General features: G+C 38.3%; 1 protein-coding gene across 1 annotated transcript in view; it reads left to right on the top strand.

Annotated features, from left to right (window-relative positions):
• The first annotated feature begins 3,070 nt into the window (after window positions 1-3,070).
• The window catches only part of NLK (nemo like kinase), a 167,828-nt gene continuing 148,457 nt past the window's right edge, over window positions 3,071-22,441 (top strand). Inside the window, exon 1 of the mRNA XM_001504107.7 lies at window positions 3,071-4,724. Within this exon, the coding sequence (XP_001504157.2) occupies window positions 4,267-4,724 (458 nt within the window). The 5' untranslated portion in view covers window positions 3,071-4,266. The remainder of the gene's footprint in view (window positions 4,725-22,441) is intronic.

The raw sequence follows: 22,441 nt of genomic DNA on the forward strand, positions 1-22,441 counted from the left end.
CTTGACATGTGGCTAGTGTGACTGAGGAAATTGAATTTTTAATTAAATTGAGATGTACTGTAAATGCAAAATATACACCAGAGTTTGAAGACCTAGTATCAAAATATAATACACATACAATTTTTTACATTGATTACGTAACATGGTATAATAATATTATAATTATAATATTTTGAATACGTTGTGTTAGATAAAATGTATTAAAAATAATTCTGCCTGTTTCCTCTAAATTTTTAATCTGACTCAGAACATTTAAAAGTTCATATGGGGCTCTCATTATTTCCATCGGCCAAAGCTGATCTAAACCAGAAACATTAAATGGTCACTGGACCAGTGATTTCCCAATAATTTTGATAAAATTTTTTGAGCATGTATCTCCAATTTATGTATTTTTATTTATGTATAAATTATATGTATGTACACTACATATATTATGTACATTATAAAACACTGACAAAATGGACATTTTTAAAAGATGCAATAAAAAATAGGCAGAAATAGAAGTTGTATTAATTTCTTCCTGGAGCCTAATGGCTCATTTGTGCACCACCCGGAGTGTGCACACACCATTTTGGAAACTCCTGCACCAGACCTAGAGCTCCCAGAGGGCAGAGACTTTAATTCATGTACCTCCCCTCCCCCATTGTTGAACCTAGCACCATGCCTAGACACAGCTCAATAAATGTTTGTGGAAGGAATAAGCAGCTCTTAATATGTAATCATTTTCTGGTGGATTGGATGTATTTCTTTATTTCCCATGTATCCAGCACTTTCAAGGTCCTAGGTACTATACTGGGTGCTGAAAAGTAAACAAAGTTAAAGAGGACTCAGCCCTTTTTCTCTAGGCCAGTGCTTCTCAAACTTTTGTTGAGTGTAAGAGTCACCTGGAGGGCTTGTTAAACAGACTCCTGGCCCCCTACCCCAGCCAAGAGATTCTGATTCAGTAGGTCTAGGGTAGAACCTGAGACTTTGCATTTCTAAGAAGTTTCTAGGAAACTACTCTTTGGAGGACACTGACATGCACTGGGAAATTGGAAAGGCATCCCAAATATTACGTGAAGATGGGGATAGGGAAAGAGAATGAACATATACTGAACTTTCACTATTTACCAAGAACTTTTAAATACATCACCTCATTTAATCTTCACCTCAACTTGATGAGGCACATATTATTATCTTCATTTTCAGTTGAGGCAAATGAGACTCAGAAAGGTTAGCTAAATTGCCTAAGCCATAAAGCTAGTAAATGGCAGAGCTTGGATTGGTACCCGCTTCTCCTGCACTCCGTAACTCATGCAGATCTTAATTGAGTTTCTTCACCTTTTAGACACTGCCCTAGGAACCGGGCATATGACACTGAGTGGGACAGACAGGCTTTGTATCCTGGTCAAACTCAGTAAACAATTAAAATATAGAGTTCTCAGTGCTATGAGGGAGACAGTGCCATGGAGATACAGAACCAAATTCATAGTCTGCAACAGGGTTAGGGAAAGCTTTCCAGAAAAAGAAAGTAAAATTTATGTGGAGCCTGAACGATAAGTTAGAGGAGTGGAAGGTGGGTGGGGAGTGTTTTGGGCCAAAGATATTCAGGAAGGCTTGGAGGCAACAAACCATTTGAGGTACTGAAAAAAGTTCAGAATGTCTGAAGCAAAGAGGGTGGAGGTGAGAGATAAGGCTGTTGAGGAAGGCGGGAACCAGATGGTGTTGCGCTATTTAAACTTATTGACTTTATTCAAGGGTAGGGGCATGGTCAGACTTGTATTTTTAAAAGAATGCTATGCTCTCAGTGGAGGATGGATTAGAGGAGAGCTAGCCTGTAGGCAGGGAGATTTGTTAAAGATGTCAGTGATGTAAGTTTGGGTAATACAGTACTGTGCTAACTGGGGAGAAGATGGGGTGTCTAGAAGTATTTCAAAGTGTTTAAGACTTGATGATTGATTAGAAGGGGAAGAGTGGGCAGGCAAAAGAGGAATCATAGACGATCTCCAGGGTTCTGAGTGCAGAGTTGTAATAAGGATAAGGATCTGTAAGCTTATTGTTTCATATTTTAAAAGAAAAGTAAATTCAGATGAGTGAGGTTATGTGAAAGTGAAAGAAATGTTATTTTAGTAAGAGTTCAATGACAAGAACTTATTGACTTAGAAAATACAGGAGAAAACTGTCATTTTTGTGGTTAAGTGTATTACTGTCGTTGTTTTAATTTGTATGGATAACCTTATGTCCACTGAGAGTGGATGTGAGTGCTGGAGATAATGCCTCTTTTTGCCAAGATCAGGATCAGCCATGGAGAACCAGCCTTGGGCTATGAACCATCAGTCTACTTAGTTTCTTCTATGACTATTTTCTTTAGTAACCTTGGACCTTGCAGGTTCTCAAGCTCAACACCCCTTTTTGCTCATCCTATTTCTCCAATTCTTACATCTTAAAATGGGACACTAGATTGCTCCTGTCAATAGACCAGCGATGATCTGGACCCCGCCTTCCTTGTCTCGGCCCCGCCCCTTTTCTGTAGACCACACCCCTTTACTTGGCCCCGCCCCCTGAAGAGGTCGTCGCTGATATGACAGCGAATTCTCCACAATCCTGACCTATAGGAGATCTGAAGGGTGGGACCGAGCTCAATCTTTTTTTCCATTTGTCAAATCAAGTGTCTATCTGGCCCCAGTCCCATCCCACTTCATCTTCAAGCCAAGGATTGGTTGCTCTGTTCTTGGTTCCCGGCTGATGATTGGTTCTTTCATTCCACCCTCTCTTCCAGCTTTTGCAGGCGGGATTATCACGCAGCTTCCTGCTCCTGCCAAAAAAATAAAAGAAGAAAAAGAAAAGAGGAGAGAGGCAAATGAAAATGTCACGGAGATCGTTGGTTTTTAATTCGCTTTTAGCCTTGTCGGTCAGATCAAACTCTGCCTTTTGATTGGTCTTTCTCTCTGTCCATCGCGGGTCGGAGGCGGGATTTCCCCAGGAGACCCACACCTTGTTGCCACTGGTCGAACAGTGCGCCTGTCTGAAGCTCCCGGCCCAGGATTGGAGGCGGACGCGGACAGGTGGGCGTGGATTGGCCAGGGCAGCCGGTCAGTGTGAGGCGGGGGCGGGGCCTCGGCGGCTGGTTGCGCGTGTCCGCCGCTGGCTCCGCTCTATCCGGCTTTGCTAGGGGAGGTGAGTCCGGCCGCGGCGGCACCGGCGGCTGAGGAGGCGGCGGCTGAGGAGAAAGCGGCCGCAGCGGCTGAGGAGAAAGCGGCCGCGGGGACGGAAGCCGGGTGGGGGGGAGGGGGGGAGACGGAGCAGCCTTGAGCCCTGCGGGGGCCGTCGCGCTGGGGGGACCCACCCGCTCTCCCCCCCAACCCTCCTCAGCAGAAGCAGCCGGCGGCGGGGGCAGGAGTCAGCCCGCTTCCGACTGCACCCCGCCCGCCTCCCGGGGCGCGTATTCTTTGGCCCCGGGTCCCTGAGCTCATCCCGGGGCGGTTCCCTCTGGGCGTCCGAGAGCTGCCCACCTCTCTTTCATTCCTCCCTGCACCTCCTTACCTTCACTTTGCCCCGGTTCTCTTTCTCCTCTCCGTCCTGCCCTGTCGCCTCCTCTGCTCACGGTCCCTCCTGCCTCCTTCCCTGGCTCTTTCCTGTTCGGGAAAGTTTTGTACCCCCCCCCTCCAATCAGGTCAGCCTGACCAGGAGTAGGGGGAGATGTAGGAAGGCCTGAGAGTTCGAGGCGGGGGGGAGAGCTGGTTTCCCTGAAAATTTCCCCTTATCTTTTAAAATTTGGGGTGGTTGGAATTTTTTACAGTTGTATTTTTGAGGAGGTGGTAGGTGTTTAGAAAAGGATGTGGGAATGGAAGGGGTAGATGAGTCAACCCTCTTACAAGATTCCAAGGGTGGTGTGTTACCTGATCCTTTTCGTGTGTGGAGTTCAGGGGGTCGGGAGGTTTGGCCTTTATTCCCACATTCAAAGTTGGAACCTCCCCCGAAGTAAGGATGGAGTTTTAGTACCCACTTGTGGCAGGAAGCCTGGGGGGAAGGGGTCCCTTTTTCCTTTTTGTTTTCTTTTCCTTTTTTTATGTTCTTTTATTTTTTTGGCAACCCACACCCTTCCACACACGCTCACCCCAAAATTAAACACCACGATCCTCTAACTCGTTTGGATTGACTGATGAAGACATAGAGCCAGTTCCGCTCCATGTTTTTTGAGGTGGAGTGAGTGGTTTCTCTTCATTTTTAAATGGCCAAATGACAGCTTGACCCAGTTTGCTTTCCAATCAAAGGGCATTTTTTTGAATGTCTCTTTGTGGCGCAAGAGCCAACGCAAAAATGATGGCGGCTTACAATGGCGGTACATCTGCAGCAGCAGCAGGTCACCACCACCACCATCACCACCACCTTCCACACCTCCCTCCTCCTCACCTCCACCACCACCACCACCCTCAACACCATCTTCATCCGGGGTCGGCTGCTGCGGTACACCCTGTCCAGCAGCATACTTCTTCGGCAGCTGCGGCGGCCGCAGCAGCGGCCGCAGCTGCAGCCATGTTAAACCCTGGGCAACAACAGCCATATTTCCCATCACCGGCACCGGGTCAGGCTCCTGGACCAGCTGCAGCAGCCCCAGCTCAGGTACAGGCTGCCGCAGCTGCCACAGTTAAGGCGCACCATCATCAGCACTCGCATCATCCACAACAGCAGCTGGATATTGAGCCGGATAGACCTATCGGATACGGAGCCTTTGGTGTCGTCTGGTGAGTATCATAGGAAAGACTCAACGTCTCGAGGTTTCTTATGGTTGTGACTGGGAGAGTCATCTCTCGTGGTTTTCTCCAGGTTGACCCAAGTGGAGCAAGCTTCTCAACTCAGTTGTAGGAAGCCACTTACCCCCGCTTAGGTGGTAAAGAGGCCTACTGCGTTGGCTATCTGCGCTTACACTTTCTGAGTCATGGCACATTTTGGTGGAGCACCCTCTGATGAGTAATACACAAGAAGTTTGCTGTCTACCAAACTTTTGGTTAGAACCTTAGCAAGCCACTGAATGCAGGATCAATAGATGAATGTATGAAATGCTTATTCCTCCAAAGACCTTGGTCATCTCTCATGTTTGATTTAGTTTGAAATCAGTTGTCCAATTGTAGCAAATGTCACAGCTGACCCAGACTGGATTCCTTATGATAGCCTTGTCATTGGGATATACTTTGCTATCCTTCCCGTCTTTTCGTTGCTTACTTTGTGATCTTGATCCCCAGAAGGAAGATAGGGTTCTTACTTGAACCAGTTACGTTGTTGCTTGAGTGGTTTATTTTAAACCATAAAGCTACAGTTGGGAAGTATGTAGCTTTAGCCTTTTGATAAGAATGCATTAAATATAGCATCACACATGAGTACCACAAATGAGGTCAGTAGACTGTAGCTATGCAGTGGCCCACATTCAGTATAATGTTTTAGTGTTATTTAGTGTCATTTAGTGCCTCTTAAATTGCTGTTATCTGTTCGTTGGTTGCTGTAGTAGGAAGTATACTTTTTAAACATATGAAACTACTCTACTTTTGCTAGTGCTAGGATATTTTTGAAAGTCTAAAGGCTTCTTATGTGCAACACTTCGTCTATTTACCCTTCTGATGAAGATTAGTAGTTTATAATAAAATGTATTTATCATTGTAGGGTCCTATTCCTATCAAAACTAGAGCAAACAGTTTTCTTCCCAAGGATTAAGTATTCTGGTGTGGATAGATGAATTGATGTTTTCAGTGCATTCGAAAATAGATTGTTGTTAACATCTAGAAAAGCCCCCATAACCACAGGAAAATGAACTCTTTGGAACTAGCCTGGTAGATATCTCCTTTTGTCATTGTCTTTCAGGCTGTAATTGATATGAGTATCATGTTTTGCATTATATCGGGCCATCTTTATTTTTATTTCAGATTTTATCGTCTAGGTTACTGAGTGATCTGATATTTTTTTAAACTAGTAGATTCCGGTGTTTTCCCAGCTAGCTCTCCATGGAGGTTGCTGCTGCAGCGCTCCCTTCTCCAAGGTGTGTGGGATTTCCTGGTGGGAAAGAGTGTGGTCAATAATGGTGCCTCTTCAGTCGCTCTGCTCAGGGACCTGCCTGTTCCTGCCTTCCTCTCTTCCCTTCCGTATCCTATCCTCAGGGATTGCACTGTGAACTTCCATTCCTTGCCTTACCCTTGAGGATTTCAAAGCTTGAGGGATAGGGGGAAGGGTGGGCAGGAAAAAGGTTGTTTCTTGCTTTAAATTTTGTCATTGATTTACTGAGAATTTGTTTGGATTTTCTTAGACCTGGATGCTTTCTTTCTTTTTAGTGCTTTGCATCCAGTGCTAAGAATGAGATACTGACAGGGAAATGGGTTGCAGCGTTCTTGACTATATTCTAAAGGTGTTATTCACCTACATTTCAATCAAATGGTGCTCTGACTTGTAAAAGTTTTAACTTCAAGTCGGTGCTAAGGGAAAGGATTTTTTTTAAAGGGGAGGGAGGAGAGGAAGTGGAGTACTGAAACATCTCCCACAGCAAACGTTCTGGTAGTGGGTATTCTGAATTACCAATATATGAAAATCCGAATGTGTTTCATTTGAAACCATTCTAGATTCTTTCATTGGTTGACCCCTTTTGCCCCGTGTGGACTTCATTCCATGCACTTGAAGTACCTCCTTCTGCCTACCATCTTCTGTCCTACACCAGTTGTTTTGTTTGCCTTGTGTCACTGGCTACATTTGTAAGCCCCTTGAGGGTAAGGACTGTGTCTACTAGAGAACGTTTTTTTTCTCCCCAGCACCTAGTACAGTGCTGGGGCATCTGTGCTACTTGGCTACTTGATCTCCTGGTCAGGTCCTTCTTTGTTCTTTAACCAAGTTTTTCTCGTTAGCTGCGTTGAATGTTTTTATCAGCTGTCACAGGTGAAATAAAATTTGGCATGAAAAAAGGGGAAGAGTTCCAGGTGTGTATTTTAGTATGCAAATGGTTTTCTATTTTTGTATTTACATATTGATGACTTGCTGTCTGAATTGATTATTATATTTGGAATTTAACTGCTATATGACCTGAGTAAGATTGTTAAAACTAGAGATTTGAACACCAAACCAGAGTGAATTTGCACTAGGATTCTGAAACCTAAACTAAAGATATTTTTAACTAACTGAACCAGAATTTTTCTTTTTAATTTACAAAGCACCTAATGAGTCTGAAAAAACTATTTTCTAAAATGATTAAAATGGAACGTAGAAATATTCTTCCAGCGATACCTCATTTGATTCAAAGCACCATGTAACTACTTGGGCATTATAAGATTCACTTAGATTCAAATATATTTAATGTATTTTGCAAGTATTTTTCTTCTGACATAGCATATGAAAGGGAACTGTATCTGCTCTCATTTCTTTTTCTGGACATGCACCCACTGGTACTAACTGATGGCTAAAAACGTTGCTTATAATTTTGAGGGATATTGTTGTTCCTCTGTGTGGACAAGGAGAGATATTTGTAGAAGTGATACAGCATTTTGCTATTCAGATTTGTCGCTAAACAGTTTAGTCTACCAGGCTTGATTTATCTTTCTGCTGAATTTAACTAGTGGAATAACTTATCAGTATTGGACAGTTGTGTAAAACTGGTGAATTACTTGTTAGCTTGCTGGTCAAGATGGTGCTTTGACAGTTCAATTAAGGTTTCATTAACAACTGTCTGCTGTGTTTTATCTCAGAGAGTTCCACTTTACCTGGTAATATGATCATGGGGTAGCCTAAGATACATTCATTGCCACTGATAGAATATTGTTCATGGGTTATCAAAGGATCATGTATACCTTGACCTTCTTTATCAGATATCAAGCCTTCCAAATGCCTATATGGACATTTTCATGATGCAAAACCAAAACACAAAACCACCCAGAAACAGAAACCTCAGTCATGTGGTGAGGATATTATAAATACCTTTTTGTCTGTAGTTCACATTTGCCAGAGGAAAATAAGTATGCTGTGCTTAAAGATGTGACAACTTTGGGACAAAGAGTATTCCAGTATAATACTGTAATTCAGGGGCTCATGAAGTGTATACTTTAGAGAGTTGGAGGAAGTTAACCACATGGAGAGAGGTTTGAGGACTGCTAAACCTGGGCAGTTTTGACACTGGCAACCTAAAATATCATAGATTGAATTAATGGCACATTATTGCCACCTTGATAAGAGTGAGTCTGGGAAAACCTTCTACTCTATAAAATTAGTGTTTTTTACTTATCTGATTAATTGAAAGATCAAAGAACCTGTGATTCATTTGGTCTTTTGCCTTTGTCCTCCAAGTAATGTTGGAAAACTTGAATTTTATTAGTCTAATATTTTCAGCAGGTTGCTTTAAGTAATTCAAAACATAAGCATCACTGTAGTGATACTTAATTACTTACTAGCTGTGTGATCTTGATAAATTGTTTAACCTCTCTGTTCCTCATCTATAAAATGAGGATAATAATAGCACCTGTCTCATAGGATTGGTACGAGAATTAAATGAGGTAATCCTTCTAAACCAATGAATACATTGTCTAGCACAGTAAGCACTCAATAAATGTTAGCTGTTTTTGTCATAGTTACTGTTGGTAGAAAAATCAAATTGTCGTGTTAATGTGCATGGAAGTGGCTTCATAAATGGTCCGATTTACCAGGTGAAATCAACATGCAGACTATTTTTGGAGACATGACTTTAAATACCGTGGAGTGTCCCCTTAGTTGTACTATTTGCCAGGGAGATAGGAAGGTTGAATTTAGAGTTGGGGGGGATGTATTCTGTCCTGTTCTCTCAATTAGAAACAAACACATAAAAATTGTATAATATACATGTTTGTGTGGACTTGATAGGTGTTCTAGTTAGATCATTTGCACTGTTTTAGAAAGTATTATGGATTTACGTACTGAGAAGGAAATTAATTTTTTCTTCTCAGGATATAACAAGTGAAGGACATCCTCATTGTCAAAGTTCAGCTTTAGTGGAAATTCATTTTGCTTGTTTGGATGAAAATGTGTGAATAGCTAAAGAAGATCCCAGTGAGATGGGGGAAATATGTGTGATTTAATGAAAAATTATTCAGTGTAAATCCTTATGTATGGCGGAGATTGTCGAGCTTGCTCATCTTGTGAAAATTAGAGGCATCATTTTTTTCTGATGTTTTCTCTGGTCCTCCTCCTCCTCCTCAAATAGCAAACTATAATTTGGAAAAATGGGGAATGTTTTTGGGATATGTTTGGGGCAAATCCTGGAGTTAGTTGCATCAGAAAGAGTAGTATACTAAAGTGTATTTTGTTATTAACTGTTAACCTATTTTACAGGTTAAGAATCTGTAGTATTGAGAAGGTTCTCTATCAGCCAAGATTAACAGCCACAGCTGGATTCTTTGCGGGGTCTGCTTTGTGAAAAGGGCTTCGAAGAAGCGAAGCCTGCACCGTAAAAAGGAAACGGTTGCTCTTCTAGACATAACAAAGCATCCGTGTGAAACCAGAAATGTGGAGATCTATATTGTTAATTTTAACTACAAACGAACTTACTTTTAGAAACTGTAGTTTCATGGTCATAGAGTAGAGAAAGCAAAGAGAGTTAGAGAATAAAGTAACACAATCTAATGATATCGAACTGGTTTCTTGGCAATAGAAACTCCACAGTCTGGAAGTCGTTTTGTACTTAGGCTCCTGAGAAGATTACCCAAATTGTATTCGAAAACCAAAAATAAAACAAAACCACAACACAAGAAACTCGTTTTATTCTTGGGGAGAAATTTCATGTTACACTGTTGAATATCAGCTTAGAAGAAGAAAGACAAATATTTTTTATTAAAAAAAGACATTTCAGAAAGAATTGCCTTTTCAAACAAGCTGAAACAACAGTATCCCTCGAAATTATATACAACGTTTTTAGCCATCAATTAGTACCACTGGTGCAGGTCTTGAAGAAGAATTGGGGGCAAATATAGTTCCCTTTCTTTTTCTTTTTTTTTTGTTTTTCCTCCTTCTTCTCCACAAAGTCCCCCCCCTCCCCCCGCCCCAGTACATAGTTGCATATTCTAGTTGCAGGTCCTTCTAGTTGTGCTGTGTGGGATGCTGTCTCGGCATGGCCTGATGAGCAGTGCCAGGTCCGCACCCAGGATCTAAGCTGGAGAAACCCTGGGCCGCTGATTTGGAGCGCGCCAACTTAACCACTCAGCTACGGGGTTGGCCCCTATAGTTCCCTTTCATATGCTATGTTAGAAGAAGAATATTTGCAAAATGTATCAACTGAATATTGTTTGAATCTAAGTTCTGGGGCTTTACCCTCAAAGCATAGGCAACTATAGAAATGTTCCTTGATATAAAAAGCTGTCCTCTAATGGAGTATTGGAATGTTTTATTATCTTCACAACTTGGAGCATTAGAGTTTTCACTGACTTCTATATTGTAGAATTGAGTGGCTATTCTTGGTGGTTTTTATTAGATTTGTTGATGATCCTGGCAGTTCAAGAATCAACTGTTTATATACTGTATATTTCCTTAATATGCTGATTGGATTTCTTTGATGGAAATTGTCAAGGCCAGAGAAACTTTTCCATTTGTCATCCAACGAAAGAGAAAGAAGCCATTGGGTAGAAGCATTATAAGATTATATTTGGGTTTTACTTAGGATTCTCTGTGCATCCATAATACTCCAGTGAATTATTTGTTGATTGGGTCATCTAGTGCAGATGAACAATGATTTCCTAACTAAAATAGCTTGTCAGTTTGATCCTCTTGTTGCTTGGGGGTAACACAGAGAGTGCCTGAGGCAATAGTTGTAATACTGTCAATAAGCATGTGACAAGTCATCATAGACATAGTCAGTAGTTCTAAGGTACCTAGCAAAGAGACGTTAGAAAAAATTCTGGCACTGGCACTCTGGCATTATGAAAAGATGACTTCTAAGGAAACTACATTGAGTTGAGCTTTAATAGTTGTTATTGTGTGAGTAGAGGGAGTGTATACAGGGATGTCTGCCATTGATCATGATTGATGCTCTTTACCTAAAAGCAGTTTCACATCTGAGTTTTGAATTAGTTTGCTGGTTGAATCATATCTACTATCAAAAAGTAGAAGGTTTTGATATTGTTGGAAATCTCTAGTCAGTGCATTTTTATTGTCAACCTGCTATGGACCAGCACTATTGTAGGCACTAATGAGGATGTTTAGTTCTAGAAATAATTTTGCAAACCTCTACCAAGCTTCTGCTATTATCTGTTCTGTGCTTGGTACTGGGATATAAAGATGTCATAATATTGTCCTGAAGGAGCTTACAGTTAAGTAAACAGTGTGAAAAATGATACATCCCTGCTTTCAGGGAGTCTTGATGGACAGTTGAAACTAAATTTGAAACCGTTAAATAAAAACATGAGAAAATATTATTTTCACTTGTTCTTAGAATACTCATTTATTGTGTGTTGACTGTTGCCAGGCACTGTGCTGGATGATAGGGATTTAATGGAGATTATGATCTAGTGGGGGAGAGAGTTTTGTAAGTGAATAATTATAATTCATTGCCATAAATGCAGCAATACAGATAGTCCATGGATATTATGGGAACATGAGGAGGGATTTCTGTGGAAAGTGTGGATGCTTCCTAGAAAAGATAATACCTCAACTGAATTTCAAGAATGATCGAGTCAACTAATGGGGAAAGGTATTCTAGGTGGATGGGGCCATATGCAGGAGACTCCAGAACTGGAGTTGCTGAAATATAAAATGCAATGCAGGGGGTGATAGGAGATAAAGGTGGAGATGCAGGCTAGGGCTAGATCCTGAAAAGGTTGGACTGTCCTGCTGAAGAGCTGAGACCCCACTGGTACTTGGGAGAGAAACCAAAAAAATCTGACTCTTTTTTGAAAAAAGCACATATATACATACACCACATGAACAGTTATACAGCATATGTATGGTATTAAAATTTCATTGGAGTCGGGGGGTGATTAGGGAGAAAAATGTCTAAAAACACTCTTGAGGAGGCAATAATGAAAAAGGTTGAAACACTGGGAATGGCAACCATTGAAAGTTTCTAAGTAAGGAAGTGATTTATTCAAACTGATGGTTTTTTTTTTTTATTTTTTAGATATATAAATAGAAGAGTAGAGGTAGCTGAGGTCTGAGCCTTAGGGAATGTTCTGTTGTAGGTGGAAGAAATTATTGGAGGTTGGATCTAAAGGGCAGTCAGATAGAAAAATGTGTTCGTAGTGATTGACAACTACGCATGGCAGAAGATTGTTAGGAAGATGGGAGTGATTTTTGATGCAGATAAAAAAGACAAAGAAAATGAGGGTGGAAAAAAGGCCATGGAATTTAGCAAGTAGATCATTGATGGCATTCGAGAGGATGATTGTGTGTATGATATTTTTCCCTCTGATGTATATATATGTTTGATTCTAAGGAATATCTTAAGTATAAGCAGCACTTTTATTATTAATAAAATTCTCCTAAATCCTGTTTTTATTTCTAGTTGAATAGTCCAGAGAACTTGATGGTTATCATGTTCAAGGTGCTGTTTCCTTGGGAAGAATTTTTTTTTAATGGTAGGATAATAGAATACTAAACTAAATTTGTTAGGAGCCAAGGTTCTGGTCCCCGCCTTGCTGTCAACAATTCTATGACCTTGATAAGATTATTTAAATTTTCTGTCTTGGTTTCCTCATTTGTAAAATCCTGTGTTTTCTAAATTTCTATTATAAAATCACATTAAAATTTGTAAAGCACATTTTAATTGTAAAGCAAAAGCAAAATTTGTAAATTCATGGCATTATTTGTGGACATGTAGAGTCTGCTAGTGACTACCAGACAACTTTGTTCAGGACTACTGATGTTGAATAGCTTCTAAAGTTGTTTAAAGGAAGAATGAGATAAATGTAACCCTGTTCCAGTGTGATAACTTTCATAGAGTTTTCAAATTTGGAATCAGATTTTAAATGTGCCGTTTGTCCAAGAGACTTATTTTCCTATTACTGACTTATCGGTGAGGATTATACATATTGTGGTTCAGTTGTGAAGAGCCTGCCTATTTGCAAATGGGCAATTAATTCCTTCTTAAATGTAAATTTGATGCTATTTTCCTGATAGTACGTTACCTTTTTAGTGCTTTAGACTTGCTTGCTTTCCTAAATACTTGGAGCAGTGATTTTTAAATAAAGTCGAATATTAAGTATTTTGTCTTTTTTTGTTAGTAATGACTTGGAGGCCAGTGCTTACATTAACTAGTAAGTTGATTTAAAATGTTTTGGTTTTTTGGGGGGAATCTCTTTTATATTCTGAATTTGGGTAGGGAATTTACTAGTTTGCAGACAGACCTCCCAGAAAATAAGCTGTGTCACAGCTTTAAGGCTGTAGCAGTTCAGGGTGTACAATGCCCAGAGACAGAGAGGGGGCGTGACTTCCTAAAGCTCTTTCACAATAGGATGGGAGCACTTTCACAGAAGCCCTCAGCAAACCCATAGCGCTGCCCAATAGATATATAATGCAAGCCACATACGTGATTTTAAATTTTCTAGTAGCCACGTTAAAAATGTAAAAAGAAACAGGTGAAATTAATTTTAGTAATATATTTTATTTAACTCACTATATCCAAAATATTGTCATTTCAATGTTATTACTGTAAAAATTATTAGATATTTTACATTCTTTTTTTGATACAAAGTGTACAAGATCCAGTGTGTATCTTAACGCTTTCAACATGTCTGGATTTGGACTAGCCAAATTTCAGGTGCTCAGTAGCCCATTATGACTGCTGACTGCCTTATTAACCAGCACAGTTCTAGAGTCTCTTTGGCCTTTATTGGATTGTATATTCATTTCTGAACCAATCACTGTCAGTGGAGATAGGATTACTTTTGGAGCAATCAGGTCCACCCCTGGACCTGGAGATGGAGTCTGTTTTAAATAGGAGGGATGAATTCCAGCATCAGATGCTGGGAAAGCAGTCATTAATGACCAAGAACGAATTCATCTAACTTATACCAAACTCAGAAGAACTTGACTGGGTACATTATAGGGCAAACTGAAATAGTGTTCTCTGTGGAGAAGTCGTCCTGCCTGCCCTGAATTATTTGGAGTATTTTCCTTTTCTTTTCTGAAGCCTTGTTTGCCTAAAGTAGCAGAAGGTAAAATTGGTACCTGATCCTTGCCATGTTTGCTTTCCTTCCCAGTTAGATCAGATATCCCCCATTGATTTCTTTTCTTTCTTCTCTCAGTGTTGTGGTTTTGTTATCTAGATAAAGTTCTCAGTCTTGCTTTCAATTTAAGTAGTTTAGAGCTCAGTTGTGTCAGGCAGCAAACCCCTTACAGGGGAATGGACAACACAGAAACTTTTTGTTTATCCGTTCATTCCTTGACCTAAAATTCTTGCTCTGAGCTACAGAGAAAAGGTGAAGAGAGACATTTGAACAAATACATAAAATTAGTCATTTGACCCAGATTGCAGCTAATTTTTTTCTTTCCCGACTGCATGGATAAAAACCATCCTTCAATTTACATAAGCAGGTGATTTTTCTTACATGCTAATTTTGTTAATGTACCATGGCAGAGAGCTGCAGATTTGCAAATTGTGTAAGTAAATTGAAATAAGCCAGGTGACTTTGTTTCACTTTATTATCTTACCAGTACAGGAGTACCCAAAGGGTACAATTATCTGGTGATTGTCTCATTGCACATCTAAGTTAATAGGCAGCCTGGTGCAAAGTTTTTTTCCCCCCATTTTCTCCTCTACTTCCCTCTCTTTGTAATTTTTTAAAATAGGAAACTGTCGATTTATATATTTACTTTGACAGGGCTAGAAATTTAGTAATACAGATGTGGGGAAATTTGAGCTTTATTACAAGTAATCCTGAACCCATAAAAATTGGCAAGCAATGTGGATACTGTACAGAAAAAGGGACACATGTATACTTGGTTTGGGTTTGAATTGCCTAAGAGAATTAGGTGAGAACCTTCAACCAGGTTTAATTGGTTGGCTTCCTCTGTGTTCTTATCCCAGGTTCTGCATGTCATAGTAACTGGGGTTATTGCGATATTAATTGGGTGTGTACTAAAGCCAGTGTTTAAAATATTGATGTGTATTCTTTTAAAAACCAAACTAATTAATTACAACACAGTTTAAAGTATTTCAATAAAGTAGAAATTTTAGAAAGGTACAACAGTTGGATTTAGGGACTCTTTTCCCAGAAGACTCATGAGGACAAATAAAGTCAATCAATAAAGCACCTTCTTTTATTAAAACATTCTGATATTAAACTTAGTAATTATCTTAATAAACTTAGATATTAAACTTAGTTTAATTCCTCAGATGTTGTAATATTATTTACCAGAGTAATAGGTATGGAGATTAAATTATACTCCCTGTAGCTTTGAAGTAATGACTTAGAAATGAATCATAATTTTAAGCTAGCAAGTTAAAAGTTTGGCAAGTCTTTTTATCCTAGTACTTACATATTATTTATTTTCAGTTTAAAGAAAAGTAGTTTAGAAGGACTTTGAGAGCTAAAGCAGTTAAAGAATGATCTGAGGAGGACAACATTTAAGTACAGAGGGACAGTATGGTTTAGTAGTTAAGAGCCTGAACCCTGATGACAGACTGCCTGGATTTAAATCTTAACTCTACCCCTTATTAGGTAAGGGCAAATTATTTAACCTCCGTGTGCCTCCCGGTTGTCGTGTGTAAAATGGTAGTAGTAGTGTATCTGTTTCATAGGGTTGTTGTGAGGATTAAATGAATCAATATATATGTAAAATCTTAGAACTATGCCTGGCACTATGTAAACGTTAGCTATCATTATTACTGGTTTCAGTATAAGTGAAAAAATATAGTACCTCCTTAAAGTTTACTAATGTAGGGCAAATAACCAACAGCTTTTGTATAATTGTTGACAGAGATCAGGTATGTGACTGAGATTTTTTTTTTCTGATTAACTCCAACTGTTTTTGAAAAATTCATTCAAATTCTAGAATGCCTTCCAAATGTAAAATTCCCTTTAATACATAAAAAAGAGATTAAAAAATTAAATAATCTCTTTAACTCCATCCTCCCACTCTGTTAATCAAAGTAATAATATGTTTATTGTAGGAAACGAAAAATACAGAAAAACTGTTTGTAACCTACAACTCAAAGATAGCCACTGATAGCATTTTGGTGTATTTTTTTTTCCAATTTTTTTACCTGGAATGTGTATGTTTGTAATATTATTAGAGTTGGAATCATGATTACATTGTGTATTTACAATTTTGTATCCTGTTTGTTTTACTAACATTACAAAGGTAGATTTTGGCCTTTTTCTTGGAGGGCTAATTTTTTCACGCTCACAAGCCTAGAGCTCTATCAGAAAGGAATTAAGAGTCGGAAGATACTTTAGAATGAGTTTAGTGTAACTGCCTCATTTTGTAAATGGGAAAATTAAGACCCAGAGAAGCTAAGAGATTTGTTCAAGGTCACACAGCTGGTTAGAGGCTGAGCCAGAACCTTTGCTCTTTTGTTACTTTACCAGTAATACCTGTCCAACTTACTGCCTATTGAAAGTGGAGGAAGTGTTCTATAAACGCAATACAAAACAAATAGAACCAAAAACTCTATAAATGAAACCAGGAACAATGCATCTGAAAAAAAAAAAAAAGGAGTGTTTAGAATACTCTGTTGGTTGCTTTTGTGTGCCAGTGACTCTAGGGTTTCTGGTAAAAGTTTAATGTCACAAGCTACAGACTTTTGGTGGAAAACAACTCAGTCTTTTCGCTTTAAATGTAATTGTGTTGTATATCTGCTTTGAGGATATCGTGCTCCTCCCCCTTTTATTTTTGGAAAAATTTTAAACCTCAGAAAATTTGAAAGAATTATGTAATGATATACCCATAAAATATTCTTCTAGGATAACATTTTGTGACTTTTGCTTTATCTGCTTTGAGGCTATTTCTACAGAACTTGCTGAGACTGGGTTTTGATTAAATTTAGACTTACAATGTTAAGAAATTTATGGTCACTGCATCAACTCACTGTTCCATGTAATAAGTTTTACAAGCTCTCCAACTAGAGAAGGAACTGGAAGTTTTCAAGCTTGTGACTTTTGGAATGCTCTTTATTCTCTTAATACTTAAAACAAAATTCAGTGTGAATCAAATGTGTAACTGAAACATAGACCAGTCAAAACTAGGCTGCAGGCAGAAAAGAAATAGTGCATTCTGCAAAGTTTTTTTTTTTTTTTTTTTTTGTGGTATTTTTCTCAGATTGGGAGTTCAGGGGCATTTTCAAAATAAGAACCTAAGATCTGGTTTCACGATTTTGTGACAGAGGACATGATTGAGGATATTACATGGTTGAAGCTAAATTTTAAGTTACTGTAGTTTTTTTGTTTTTTAAGTAAATTATCCTAATACAGTTACATGAACTGATGAGGCTGTGATTTGTGTCACCCAATTCACTGCTCTGTATTTTTTGGTACCAAGTAATTCCTTTGTTAAACTCATTTTCAGTAAATGAGCCATTGTTTCCCAAAGGGTAATGGTTATTTCTATATATAGCACAAATCCCTAAGAAGTAGATTTTAAAGTGTAAAATATTAGTTAGTGATTGGAAAGGGTTGAAATTATCACTCTGTATATCAAGTCACAACTGTGTATATGAAAAGGGGAGCTGCTGTGTTTGCTCCCTAGGCTACAATATGAGATATTATGCTTACTAGAAACCAACTGACAGCAAGTCTTTAAAAGTGAAGTCTTTGGGTTTTGGTGCAAAAAGGGGTTGTTTTATTGAGACTGCTGAGCTGTTACATAGTTTCATAACGTAAACACTTAGAATGAAGTAGCTAGAGTTCAAATCTAAATGGCTTGTGACAGGTAAGGAAATACATAGGCAATAGATACTGGTTTACTTGATGTAGTTGATATTGGTACCTGCAGATAAATCACTGACTTCTTAAAGTACCTCAGCAGGAAAAACATTAAAATAGGGACACCCTTTTAGCTGGTGTAGATGTTGAAGATCTAGTTACCAAGGCGTATCAGCTTGTCTCAGTAGGTGGGCAAACTTTAAATAATCAGTTTTGATACCTTGATTTTCTTTTTCCTCTTAAAGTGGATGCTTGTTCTCAAAAGGCAAATCAAAATCAATCTCTGTTTCTGTCTCTCTTTCCCTCTCAGTGCTAATAAAAGCAAATGCTTATAACTACTTGTGACACATTCTCTACCCACTGATCCACTAAAACTGAGGAGAGCTTCAAAGGCTGGGGCAGTGTCTCATTTGCATCTCCAGAGTCTGATGAGGTCCTGGGTGTGTTCTTATTAAGCGCTTGTTGTTGTATTGAAAGTTGCTAATGCTAACTTTCTACGTGATGGTGACTGTCAAAGAAGAGTGCTCTCACTGGCTCTTGCCATTGTGTAGATCCCTATTTCCTCATACAAAGGAGGAATTTTTATGAGGGAACACCAAGAGTGGTATTTAGATTACCCCATGGTAGTGATTTTTGTTTTCTTGCGTTTGGATTTTTTTTTAACGGTAAAGAGCCCTAATCTAAAAATAGTATACAGTAACCAACTATTCCCTGAAATAGTTCTTTATTTTGCTAACTCCTTTCTATAATCTACATAAAGTTAAGAATGCTGTTGAATTGTTTAGGAAAAATACATTCTCAAAGCTGTGCTGTGATTTCATGTTAGAAAAATAGAAACTGTGTCCAAAGGTTCATCTAATACATGAAAACGTACCAAAGCAGTCTGTGATGCTAGAACAGAAAAAAAATACATTCAATTCTAAGTTCCTTATTCTCTTCTATAAATTTAGGAATAAATGGCAAATTAGTAAGTGCTAGAGATCCTCTTTAAAATTAGTGAGGAAAGAATGGCTTATTTCAGTGGTGTGCTTGTATATGTTTAACAACAGGATCTCTGAAAAAAGAAGAAAGCCCTAGTTGGTAGGGCTTGCCAATTTCTGTGGTGTAAATATTCCTATAATGGCCAATTTCAGGCTACCAAGATGAAGTCACTAAATGTTGAGTTGGAAAAAGAAACAAAGTAGCACACCATTATAAAGTATTTTCACATACAGATAAAATAGACGTTAAATAACCTTAAGAGCATAAATCATAATGAAATGATTAGGAAGCAATGATTTCTGAGTATTTATTACCTTTGTTTTAAATATGATTTGTTTCCTTGGAAGTTTATATAATTTGATTTTTAGTAATGGCTCTGTTTTACAGTCATCTTGCAAATTCCAGAAAATGTAACAGTCTCTCAGGAGCCAGTATGAACCAGTTCCAACACACCACTGGTTTATTTTGTATCTTTGTGGGGATATTTAGCCAGTGGTGGGGAAGGATGAAGTTAGATCCATATTCATCATGTACAAAAGTAAAGTCCAAGTGGATTAAAGATTTAAATGTAAAAAACAAAGCCAAAATAAGAAGAAAATGTAGATAACTTTTTATCATCTTGGAGGGAAAAGAGCTTTTTACCTTGGCTTCAAAGCAAGAAAAGAGCATTAGATTTGTCTGTGTAGAAATTTAAGATGTGTGTTTGGTAAAAATGCCTAAAAGAAAAACCAGAAACTAGGGGAAAATATTGGCAACATATATGAAAGACAAAAGTTAATATCTTTAATGTTTAAAGAACTCTTAAAATCAATAAGAAATAAAGGTGAATAACCTAACTGAAAATAGGCAGAAGCTAGAGACGGGCTGTTTGTAGAAGAAGTAAAGTTTGTTTAAAAACGTTACAAGAGTCTCACTTTCATTAATAAAGAAAGGCAGAAATGATACCACTTTTAATCTGCTAAATTAACATTTTAAAATAGGCGATAACTCCCCAATTGTTGCAGATGTTGTGGTGAAACAACTACTCTGAAACTTTTGATGATAGTGTAGATGGATAGAGACTTCCTGGGAGAGCACTTTCTCAAAATTGAATGCACACACCCCTTGACTGAAGAAATCATTGAACTTCGATCAAAGATATAAGGATGGTTTATTTACTGTTATTTGTCATCCCCCCAGATTGAAAGCAACCTAAATGTCTGTGAATAATGCAGTGGTTATCTTTGAAAGATGCTTACAATTTATTAAGTGAAAATCAGTGTTAAAGATTGTCCTCTTAATATAAAAAAATTTAATCATATGTTCTAGAAAAGTCTGGAAGGATATCTACAAATAATGGTTATTTTAGTGAGGTAAACGTATAGAGGATTTTCACTTTGGATTTTGTAATAATAACTTCTTTAAAGAATAACCCTAAGGATGTGCATGATAGTGTCCCTGTTTTTGAGTAGGAAGCTACCGCTCGGTAACTTGCCTAAGGCATTGTAGCTAACAAGTGGCAGAAAAGGGGTTCCACCCAGGCCTGTGCTCCCTAAACCAGCAAATAAATGTAATATTGATATATTTAAAATATATCTGATGGAGGTTACAAAAAATAGTAAAAAAAGTATCCATGAACCCACAACCCAGCCTAAGAAATAGAACATAAAACCAGCACTGTTGAAGCTGCCCTTAAGCACCTCCCCATTCCACTTATCTGCCTTACCTCCCCAACAAGAGGAAACCACCCTCCTGAATTTTGTGTTTATTATTACCTACTTTTTAAAAAAAATGGCCTTCTTGGGGCCAGCCCGGTGGTGTAGTGGTTGAGTTTGCATGCTCCACTTCAGCAGCCTGTGTTCGCAGGTTTGGATCCCAAGCGCAGACCTAGCGCCGCTCATCAAGCCATGCTGTGGTGGCATCCCACATAAAATGGAGGAAGATTGGCACAGATGTTAGCTCAGCAACAGTCTTCCTCAAGCAAAAAAAGAGGAAGATTGGCAACAGATATTAGCTCAGGGCCAATCTTCCTCACAAAAAATAAAAATAAAAAAAATTAATGGCTTTCTTGAGATATAATTAACAGATTATACAATTTGCCCATTTAAACTGTATAACTTAATGTTTTTTAGTATATTCACGGTAAATTTTCATTTTAACTTTAGAACATTTTCATCATCACCAAAAGAAATTTCCTACCCACTAGTAAATCACTCCCCACTCTCCCTGCCCCTGGCAACCATTAATCTTTCTATCTCTATAGATTTGCCTATTCTGGACATTTCCTATAAATAGAATCATACAATATGTGGTCTTCTGTGACTGCTTTCACTTAGCATAATGTTTTCAAGGTTCATCCATGTTGTAGCATATATCAGTACTATATCTCTTTTTATGCCTGAATAATATTCCAGTGTATGGATGTACCACTTTTTGTTTATCCATTCATCAGTTGTTGGATATTAGGATTGTTTCCACTTTTGGGGTGTTTTGAATAATGCTTCCTATGAACATTCATGTATAAGTTTTATGTAAACATATGTTTTCATTTCTCTTGGGTATATACCTAGAAGTGGAATCGCTGGGTCATCTAGCATGTGATAACTCCGTATTTAACTTTTTGAGGCCACAGTGGCTGAACCATTTTCTATTCCCACCTGCAATGTAAGAGGGTTCTAATTTCTCCACGTCCTTTTTAACGTTTATTATCTGTCTTCTTGATTGTAAGCATCTTAGCAGGTGTAAAGTGGTACCTCATTGTGGTTTTGATTTGTATTTCCCTAATGACTAATGATATTGAGCATCTTTTCATGTGTTTGTTGGCTATTTGTATATCTTCTTTGGAGAAATGTCTATTCAAGTACATTGCCCATTTTTAAATTGGGTTCTTTTTGTTGTTGAGTTGTAATTTCTTTATGTATTCAGATACCAGTCCCTTATCAGATAGATGATTTGCAAATATATTCTCCCATTCCGTGGCTTGTCATTTCACTTTCTGGATGGTGTCCTGTGAAGCAGAAAAGTTTTTAATTTTGATGAAGTCCAATTTATCTATTTGTTTTTTGTTGCTTGTACTTTCAATGTCATATCTAAGAAGGTGTTGCCTAACCTGGGATCATGAAGATTTACACCTGTATTTTCTTCTAAGAATTTGATAGTTTTAGCTCTTATATTTAGGTCTGTGATCCATTTTGAGTTAATTTTTGTATGTTGTGAGGTAGGGGTCCAGCTTCATTCTTTTGTGTGTGGATTTCCAGCTGTCCCATCACCATTTGTTGAAAAAATATTGTTATTTCCCAATTGAATGGTCTTGGCACCCTTGCTGAAAATCAGTTGACTGTAAATGTAAGAGTTTATTTCTGGATTCTCAACTCTTTTCCATTGACTTATACTCTCCTTGTGCCAGTACCATACTGTTGATTACTATAATTTTGTAGTAAGTTATGACATTGGGAAATGTTAGTCTTCCAACTTTGTCTTTTCTTTACCATTGTGTTGACTATTCTGGGACCCTTGCATTTTCGTATGAATTTTAGGATCAGTTTGCCAATTTCTGCAAAAAATCCAGAAGGGATTTTTGATAGGCATTGCATTGAATCTAAGTCAATTTGGGGAATATTGTCATCTTAACAATATTGTCTTCCAATTCACGA

Source organism: Equus caballus, chromosome 11 (genome assembly GCF_041296265.1).
Source record: "Equus caballus isolate H_3958 breed thoroughbred chromosome 11, TB-T2T, whole genome shotgun sequence".
NCBI lineage: Eukaryota > Metazoa > Chordata > Mammalia > Perissodactyla > Equidae > Equus > Equus caballus.